Genomic DNA, 9,426 nt, shown 5'->3' on the forward strand with positions numbered 1-9,426 from the left:
AGTCAAAGAAAAGGGTTAAGTGGGAAGAATCCCAAGAGAAACTCCGAACTGGCGACGGTTGGTAAACCGGACGCAACCGGTTGAGCTGAGAGGTGAAGCCGAAGTTAACGGCTTCGCCATCGAGTCCGCCCCCTTCCCTTGTGCTGATTGGTGGTTGCAGGCTTCGCTAGCTGATTGGCCGAGCGAACGCCGCGCGTAATTTAAAATATTTATCGGTGACAAAGCTGCACCTCGTGGGCGGAGTTGTGCTCTCCGGCTGCGAAAGTCCAGGTTCGGCGACGGGGCGTGAGTGGGCCAGTACCCGAGGAGAAAGCAAGTGTCACGTCTTCGGGTGAGTGTGCGGGTGGGCTGGAGCCCGTGTTACCAGCTGTTGCCCGCGCGGAATAGGCCTTCAGAAAGCAGAGCTGCAGCCACCTCTTTTTTTCTTAATAGCGTAGTGTGGGCCCTGGGGTGAGGTTGTAGGAGCCTGGAGATCTTGACACCACCTTTCCTGCAACAGCGGGCGAGGCACCCTCTTGGGGCGTTGCCTTCTGCTTTTGGAACCAGATAGCTGTTGTTGGTGCCAGTCCGTGTTCAGAAATACCGCCTAAAACTGAATTAAATAATTAGCTCGTTCTCTCCTTCCCTTACGCTTTGCCAGTAATTGGAAGGAAAAGGGATTAGTAATTCAGTCTGCAGGCCCGGGTGTCCTGGGGCAAGGGAATTGTTTCTTTCTTAGAATTCTCAGCCCCTTCTGTCCCTTCCTGCTGCGGACCCCAACCTTCTGGCTGCGGACCGATCCAGAGAGCTCAGCGCTACCCTGCCCCTCCATCGCAGTCCTTGGAAAAATTGTCTTCCATGAAACTTAGGGACGGGGTGGGGCGGTGGGGGTCGCACAGCAGGTGACTGGTGGACGGGTGAGCAAGCAAGTGAAGCTTCGTCTATATTTACAGCCTCACCTCTTCGCTGGCATCACCGCCTGAGCTCCACATTCCCCACCCCTAGACGCTACCCCCACCTCATTTCCGTGCAAAAATTGTCTTCCATGAAACCTGTCCCTGGTGCCAAAATGGTTGGGGACCACTGCTTTATGGTTCTTCTCCTTACCCACTCTTCTTGTCTCTTTTTAGACCTGGGCTTCCCCTGCCGTTATGTCACAAGGGATCCTTTCTCCGCCAGCCGGCTTGCTGTCCGATGAAGATGTTGTAGTCTCCCCCATGTTTGAGTCCACAGCTGCAGATTTGGGGTCTGTGATACGCAAGGACCTACTGTCAGACTGCTCTGTCATCTCCGCCTCCCTGGAGGACAAGCAGCAGGTAAAGGAATTGGGAAGTGACTTGGGACAGAAAATGATATACTCAGCCTAACAGTTGATATAGGGCAGCATGAGGTCAAAGACCACCAGTCCTGAAGATCTGAGAGGTCCGTTCAAAATTAAGGGCATGGCAAGTAAATGTAGAGTTGTATGTTCATAAGCACTATTATTTGCATTGCATTAATGAAATACCCTCAAGTGCGTGCTCTCCAGTTAATCTCTGACGGAAGGATAATAGTTGTCTCTTTTTATCATGAGGCCCAGTTGTATTAATTTACACAAGTCATGCCGACTTTAAGTGGAATATACATTTAGATTTTAATAATATCAACCATACCTTCCAGCCTTGCTTTCTGCTAGGCCAGGGTTTTTCAGTCTCAGCATTACTCATGTTGGGAGCAGATAATTCTTTATTATAGGGCACTTTCCTGTGCATTGTAATGTTTAGCAGCATTTCTGGACTCTACCCACTAAATGTCCCATTTTTGACGACCCAAAAATGTCTCCAGACATTGCTAAATGGCCTTTGTAGGTGAAATGGCCCTGGTCAAGAACCACTGAACTAGACCCTATGCTAAGCATTAACATACATTGGTACATTTTTATCCTCTTATAGATTTTCTCTTAGAAACTTATAAAGTTCCATGAGAGCAGGGTCTTTGATAATGTCCCTCACTATGGACTGCCAGAGCCTCTCAATGTTCCTGGGCCGTAGTAAGCACTCTAAATATCTACTGAATGAATGAGGTGGGTGCTATTATTAACCCCATTCTACAAGTTAGGAAACTGAGGCAAAGAGAATTTAAGGAACTTGGGACTCAAATTCAGGTGTGTCTGCCTCCAAGGTGCTTAACTACTATGCTTTGCTTTAGTTTCACATACTGATTTTCATACCAGTCAACCAATTCTAATTCATATCATTAGTGTGGCAAGCCAGGTTTGCAGGATAATGATGAGACAAGGAAGGGTAACAAAGTAGTAAAAAAAGTCCATGTGGGTTGAAATGATTATGGAACCAAAGAGTAGCTGCGCAGAGACACTTGAGGTGGTACTGGGGTAGTGTTACCATGATTCCTAGAGCTGTGCTATGATTGCTCATTTGCTCAGAAGTAACTGTGACTTTAATCTGTGGTTGTGGGCTGGAATTTTGCCACAGGTTACATCTGAGGACAGTACAGAGAAGGTGAAAGTATACCTGAGGGTCAGACCCTTGTTACCTTTAGAGTTGGAACGACAGGAGGATCAGGTGAGTATCTAAGGAGGGAGGATTTAGGGTGGAATGATGCAGTACAGAAGAGATTTCCAGGAATGTTTCCTTCTGTAACAACTATATTTTCTCCCTTCTCAGGGTTGTGTCCGTATTGAGAATGTGGAGACACTTGTTCTACAAGCACCCAAGGATTCCTTTGCCCTGAAGAGCAATGAGCGGGGAATTGGTCAAGCCACTCACAGGTTTACCTTTTCCCAGGTATGGGAGGGTACTGGTCTGTTCATTAGGGATCAACATTTAGGGGCAACTTTATTCCCTCTTTGGAGGAAAAGGTTTTCTACTCAACTGTGAGTTCCTTATATGTGCACATCTATAATTTTGGAGGGCCCTAAGTATTTGTTATTCAATGTGTCCAATAATTTATGTGCATTAATTCCCAACAATTCTGTTATTTTTATATTGTTATCCCTATTTTCCTGACAAGGATACTGTGGATCAGTGAAGGTAATATTGCTAAAGCCACATAGCTAGGGTTAGATCCACCGTTCTCTAAAACCCACACTTGTGACCATTATATTGGCTCATTGTATATGTACAGCATCAGGCTTAGTGCAGTACATAGCATTCCTTTGTCTTTGTTGATTTGGGTGATAGATGGACTAGCAAAGAATGGTTGAATTGTCAGTGTTTAGGAGACAGCTGACAGAACTGCAGGAAGAATCTGCTTGAGTGGTTTCTAGAGCCATCCACCCAGGAAGGGATATATTTGCTGCCTCTGCTCAGGAGGCAAGTGGGAGATAAAGGATGGGCCTCTGAGAAACTGGGTCTGTCTCTAGATCTTTGGGCCAGAAGTGGGACAAGCATCCTTCTTCAACCTGACCATGAAGGAGATGGTAAAGGATGTACTCAAAGGGCAGAACTGGCTCATCTATACATATGGAGTCACCAACTCCGGGAAAACCCACACAATTCAAGGTCAGTCGAAAGGCTTCATAGGACTGCTTATTGGCCTGTAGTGGTGATGTCTACCTTTTGATGCTCTGAGTTAGGGGGAGAAAGGCACTTGCCTTAGCTGTCCATCTTTTGTATGCCTCCAGGTACCATCAAGGATGGAGGGATTCTCCCACGTTCCCTGGCTCTGATCTTCAATAGCCTCCAAGGCCAACTTCATCCAACACCTGATTTGAAGCCAGTACTCTCCAATGAGGTAATCTGGCTAGACAGCAAGCAGATGCGACAGGAGGAAATCAAGAAGCTTTCCTTGCTAAATGGAGGCCTCCAAGAGGTAAAGTGTTGGTATCCATGGAGGCAGGGGCAGGAGGTACAAATGTCAGGAAAGTTTTGTGCTTACCTTCTCCCTGTGCTCCTCCAGGAGGAGCTGTCTACCTCCTTGAAGAAGAGTGTCTACATTGAAAGTCGGATGGGTACCAGCGCCAGCTTTGACAGTGGCATTGCTGGGCTGTCTTCCACCAGTCAGTTTACCAGCAGTAGCCAGCTGGATGGTATGTACCAGGAATGGGCTCTGTGCCAAATAATAGGAACCCACTCCCTGTTCCCAACAGCTGCCAGGGGTGCAGACCAGAGATTGCAACCTGACCTCCACCTTCCAAAGCCCCTGCAGGCCAAAGGGGAGATGGACTGCTCCTAGGGTTAATGCTCTGTACATTGGCTTCCTCCCCAGAAACAAGTCACCAGTGGGCACAGCCAGACACTGCCCCAATAAGTGTACCAGCAGACATTCGCTTCTCTATCTGGATCTCCTTCTTTGAGATCTACAATGAACTGATTTATGACCTGTTAGAACCGCCTAGCCAGCAGCGCAAGAGGCAGACTCTGCGACTATGCGAAGATCAAAATGGCAACCCCTATGTGAAAGGTATGAGAATGTGGGGAGGCTGGCATGACCCCTAGAGAATTGGGGAGAGACCGGGGAAAAAGCTGGGTGTTCCCATCTTATGCCCTTCTCTCCTTTCGCCCCAGATCTCAATTGGATTCATGTTCAAGATGCTGAGGAGGCTTGGAAACTCCTGAAAGTGGGTCGTAAGAACCAGAGCTTTGCCAGCACCCACCTGAACCAGAACTCCAGCCGCAGGTGAGTGGGTTATGAGAATAAACCCTTCACTGTGTTGCAGGAAACATTAGTCCTCTGCCTGATCATGGAAGATGTGAATGACCTTTCTCTTTTTCTTAACTTCCAGTCATAGCATCTTCTCAATCCGGATCCTGCACCTTCAGGGGGAAGGGGATATAATCCCTAAGATCAGCGAGTAAGTTATTCAATTTAGAAATTTGGGCTTCTTGGCTATAAAATGATAGTTCAGGGAGCATGGAGGAGGTTCTTTTTCTCTTTTCTTGTGTACAGAGATTGTTGGTGGGCCCTCCCCTCCAGAACTATACAAAGGGCTGGAAGGCTCATAACATGTGAGGTCTTTATGTGTGTGCATCATTCTAGGCTGTCACTGTGTGATCTGGCTGGCTCAGAGCGCTGCAAAGATCAGAAGAGTGGTGAACGGCTGAAGGAAGCAGGAAACATTAACACTTCTCTGCATACCCTGGGCCGTTGTATTGCTGCCCTGCGCCAAAACCAGCAGAACCGGTGAGCTTTTAACTGTAAGCTCTAGGATGGCCTGGGGCTCTGTAGTTTGCTAAGAGGCTCCCTGGTCACCACTGGGAACAATGTTGGCATACCCCAAGGGCTGGAGTTCTACTAATAGCTCTATTATCTCTGATTCTCTGCCAGGTCAAAGCAGAACCTGGTTCCCTTCCGTGACAGCAAGTTGACTCGAGTATTCCAGGGCTTCTTCACAGGCCGAGGCCGTTCCTGCATGATTGTCAATGTGAATCCCTGTGCATCTACCTATGATGAGACTCTTCATGTGGCCAAGTTCTCGGCCATTGCTAGCCAGGTAAGAAGATATAGGTGTGATGGTTGTGTTCTCTTTGGGCTGGTAACTTTAATAAAGATAACAGGGAGTAGTTATGGAGTCAATTATGATTTTTCCCCTCTCCAGCTTGTGCATGCCCCACCTGTGCAACTGGGATTCCCATCCTTGCATTCATTCATCAAGGAACATAGTCTTCGGGCATCCCCCAGCTTAGAGAAAGTGGCTAAGGTAGACCCAGGGCATGATGATGACATTGAAAATGAAGCTGATATCTCCATGTATAGCAAGGAGGTGAGAATACAAAGCTTTGATACAGCCACTTAACGGCTACACATTTCCCATGCTGCCTTCCAAGTGGACTTGTAGCATTTGGTGGATGGGCATCTGATGACCTCTGACATGTATGTCCCTCCTAGGAGCTCCTACAGGTAGTAGAAGCCATGAAAGCACTGCTCTTGAAAGAACGACAGGACAAGTTGCAGCTGGAGATGCAGCTCCGTGAAGAAATTTGCAATGAGATGGTGGAACAGATGCAACAGCGGGAACAGTGGTGCAGGTACTCACTGAATGACCCCTTTTGCTCTGTCACATGGGACAGGGGGTGGGAAGTAGGGACTGGGATGCAGTTTGTGTCTCAAGATCTGTATTCCAAGTTCACTCCTCAGAATCTTCACTATTTTGTCTTTTTAACAGTGAACATTTGGACACCCAAAAGGAACTATTAGAGGAAATGTATGAAGAGAAACTAAAGATCCTCAAGGAGTCACTGACAAGTTTTTACCAAGACGAGATTCAGGTAAGTTGCCTTGAACTAGCCTCAACTAGCTGCTGAAATCTCCATTGCTAGCTTGCTTGAGGTAAACAGATTTTATAAACTCTGGTAAAGACAAGAATGTATAACTCACATTTCTCTATTTCCCTTAGTGCTTTATAGATATTCAATCTATGTTTGGTGAATTAAGGGTTTAGCTGAGCAGGAAATGGTATAAGTGCTGGCAAATAGGATTTCAAGGCATGAGTGTCAGGAAGTAGTTTTGTTCCTTTGTTCAGTCATCTGTTTCTGCACTATCTGTTTGACTCTGGATAGAACTGTACTCTTTGCTTCCCTCTTAGGAGCGGGATGAAAAGATTGAAGAGCTAGCAGCTCTCTTGCAGGAAGCCAGACAGCAGCCAGTGGCCCATCAGCAATCAGGGTCTGAATTGTCCCTACGACGGTCACAAAGGTTGGCAGCTTCTGCCTCTACCCAGCAGCTCGAGGACGTTAAAGCTAAACTACAACAGTGCAAAGCAGAGCTAAACTCCACCACTGAAGGTGAGGAAGGAGAGAAGAAAGCGTAACAGTAGATCAGGGAAGAACTGTTACTCAACTGTTACCTGAGCCTTCTGACTCCCACTCCAGCATATTTTCGTCAACTGTGAGCTACATCCCCCTGACCTTTTACTCTAGGATGTACATGGCCTCACTTTTTATATTTGGGACAAGCTACTGTTAACTCAGTTAAAGAGGTAAATCTAAGGCTAGAAAAACCCTATATTTAAGTTTCCTGTTTTCTTCCCTCAGAGCTGCAGAAGTATCAGAAAATGTTAGAACCACCACCCTCAGCCAAGCCCTTCACCACTGATGTGGACAAGAAGTTAGAGGAGGGCCAGAAGGTAATTACCTTTCTCTGCTACCAAAGCTCTTATCTAGGTAATTTCCAACATCCAACATTCTTTATCACTGGTTCACATGAGGATAAGATGGTTTTCTGTGCACAGTCCTGGAGAGTGGCTGTTTCACTCAGCTGACTAGTCTTTCTAGTTTTACTTCTGTTCAAATAGCTACTCAATTCCTCTAGATTGCTACACTGGTTGATCTTGGAATCACAATCTGATTCCTACTCCCCCTTTTGCAGAATATAAGGCTGCTTCGGACAGAACTTCAGAAACTTGGTGAATCTCTCCAAGCAGCAGAAAGAGCCTGTTGCCACAGCACTGGGGCAGGAAAACTTCGTCAAGCCTTGACCACTTGTGATGACATCTTAATCAAACAGGTTAGGGCAGCATATATACCCCCTCCTCTCCTACCAGCCCACTCTAGTATGTATGCATGTATGTATGTATGTATGTATGTATGTGTGTGTGTGTGTGTGTGTGTGTATAATGCTTAAAAAGAATAGTTATTTTGATAATGCAAATGAGGACCAGAAGAGAAAAATAAGTATTTTTAGGCTAAATTTATTTCCTTGCATTATCTTTTTTTTTTTTTTTTTTTTTTTTTTAGCGACACAGAGAACTGAAACACACTGCATTATCAAAATAACTATTCTTTTTAAGCATTTACTAAGTACCAAGCACTATGCTAAGTAATTTGCAGGCATTTTCTCTGTCATAATAACCCTAGGAAGGTAGATGCTACTATATTTCATCTAAGATGCCACTGATTAGACAAAACCATTATTATATGTACTAGTAAGAGAAAAGTATTAACAATTACTCTATGACATTTCTCATCAATAAGATGCATCTTGATTCCAGAGATGTTAAAATGTTAAGGAAAAATGTACATCTTAGAACTTTTAGGGACTGAGGCTCTTGGAAGTTAAATAAACTTATTCAAACATCTATTACCTTATGTGTTAGAAAATGTCCTATTGGGCACTGCTTATGTTTTGGTCTCAAAAGAAAATACTCGCTGTTCAGTTATAAGCTCTGACCTTAAAGAGTTCATCTTTGAAGAAACAGTTGTTACTAGTAACTAATAATGGATGATACGTATTACCTTGCCTTCTTGTTTTTCTTTTTTCTTTTCTTTTTTTTTTTTAGAATTCTTTGGAGTTTATTTTGAAAAATGTGACAAAAATTTTAGCAATTGCAGTCTGATAAGGGGGCAATTTACAATGGCATTTATTGAGGGCTTAGATTGTAGGGTCATATTATGTCCTAGATTATTTTTGTTTTTCTAATATACCAGACAGAAATGTGTTTTTTGGAACTTTATTGATCTTCCTTAGGACCAGACCCTGGCTGAGCTGCAGAATAACATGATGCTAGTGAAACTAGACCTTCGGAAGAAGGCAGCATGCATTGCTGAGCAGTATCATACGGTGCTAAAACTCCAAGGCCAGGCTTCTGCCAAAAAGCGCCTTGGTGCCAACCAGGAAAACCAGCAACCAAACCAGCAACCCCCAGGGAAGAAACCATTCCTTCGAAACTTACTTCCCCGGACACCTACCTGCCATAGCTCAACAGACTGCAGCCCTTACGCCCGGATCCTGCGCTCAAGGCACTCTCCTTTACTTAAATCTGGGCCTTTTGGCAAAAAATACTAAGGCTGTGGAAAAGGAGAAGAGCAGTCATTGCCCTGAGATGGGTCAGATTGAGGTGTTTCACCTTAAGAAACTGGTCTCTTTTTAAGCTTTACCATATACCTGGAACTCTATCCAGAATGCAATACTCAGACACTAGTTGTTTTTTCTCTTCTGTATTATAATCACTTATGTAATCTCATGTTTTTTTACTTATGTGGTTTCTATGCACACAAGAAAGCTATATTAAAGATATTATTGTTCACTTTTATTTGAATTCCAAATGTAGCAAAACCATTAAAAGAAATTATAAAAAGGGGCAGAAAACTTGAAAATCAAACATCATACTAGCCCATTGGAGAGCCTTGCATAGGCACAGCAGTGGAGACCAGTAACTAGTGTACAGCTAGCCTAAGAAGGCTTAGCAAGAAAGGAATTCAAGTGGCATTAGACATTCTAAACCTTCCTTAATATAAAATGAAGTGTTATACCTTAGGAGATGAATAGATAACAAATGTCCTTGTAGTAAAAATGAAGGCTGGACTCTGAGCTCAGAATGATCTATACCATCTACTATACAAATTCACTTCACAGACATTATAGTCACAGTATTTTACCTCCTACTGAATACATATGGACAGGCCTGAAATGCTTTAAGAGCACCACAAGAATGATTCCCTTTACCTTGTCCTAGATAAAGGTTGAAAAACATTTGTTGGAAATAGGAGGGAGAAAACAATTATACTGAAA

General features: G+C 44.5%; 1 protein-coding gene across 1 annotated transcript; it reads left to right on the top strand.

The window, feature by feature from the left end:
- Positions 1–192: 192 nt before the first annotated feature.
- KIF20A (kinesin family member 20A) lies at positions 193–8,947 on the top strand. The gene is made up of 19 exons (XM_012749049.3): positions 193–331; positions 1,110–1,295; positions 2,451–2,540; positions 2,643–2,762; positions 3,341–3,479; positions 3,602–3,789; positions 3,877–4,006; positions 4,186–4,380; positions 4,485–4,596; positions 4,703–4,771; positions 4,957–5,100; positions 5,245–5,410; positions 5,516–5,680; positions 5,806–5,945; positions 6,083–6,185; positions 6,503–6,701; positions 6,951–7,042; positions 7,285–7,422; positions 8,383–8,947. Exons 2-19 carry the CDS (start codon positions 1,131–1,133, stop codon positions 8,698–8,700), a joined length of 2,673 nt encoding a protein of 890 aa, XP_012604503.1. The 5' UTR covers positions 193–331; positions 1,110–1,130; the 3' UTR covers positions 8,701–8,947.
- Positions 8,948–9,426: the final 479 nt, after the last annotated feature.

Source organism: Microcebus murinus, chromosome 21 (genome assembly GCF_040939455.1).
Source record: "Microcebus murinus isolate Inina chromosome 21, M.murinus_Inina_mat1.0, whole genome shotgun sequence".
Classification (NCBI taxonomy): Eukaryota; Metazoa; Chordata; class Mammalia; order Primates; family Cheirogaleidae; genus Microcebus; species Microcebus murinus.

Excerpts from the sequence above, each read along its gene's own strand:
- KIF20A (XM_012749049.3), top strand. The coding sequence starts at position 1,131 with ATGTCACAAGGGATCCTTTCTCCGCCAGCCGGCTTGCTGTCCGATGAA. Across the intron at positions 1,296-2,450 it reads CCCTGGAGGACAAGCAGCAG|GTTACATCTGAGGACAGTAC; the intron begins GTAAAGGAATTG and ends ATTTTGCCACAG. Across the intron at positions 5,946-6,082 it reads CAGCGGGAACAGTGGTGCAG|TGAACATTTGGACACCCAAA; the intron begins GTACTCACTGAA and ends TCTTTTTAACAG.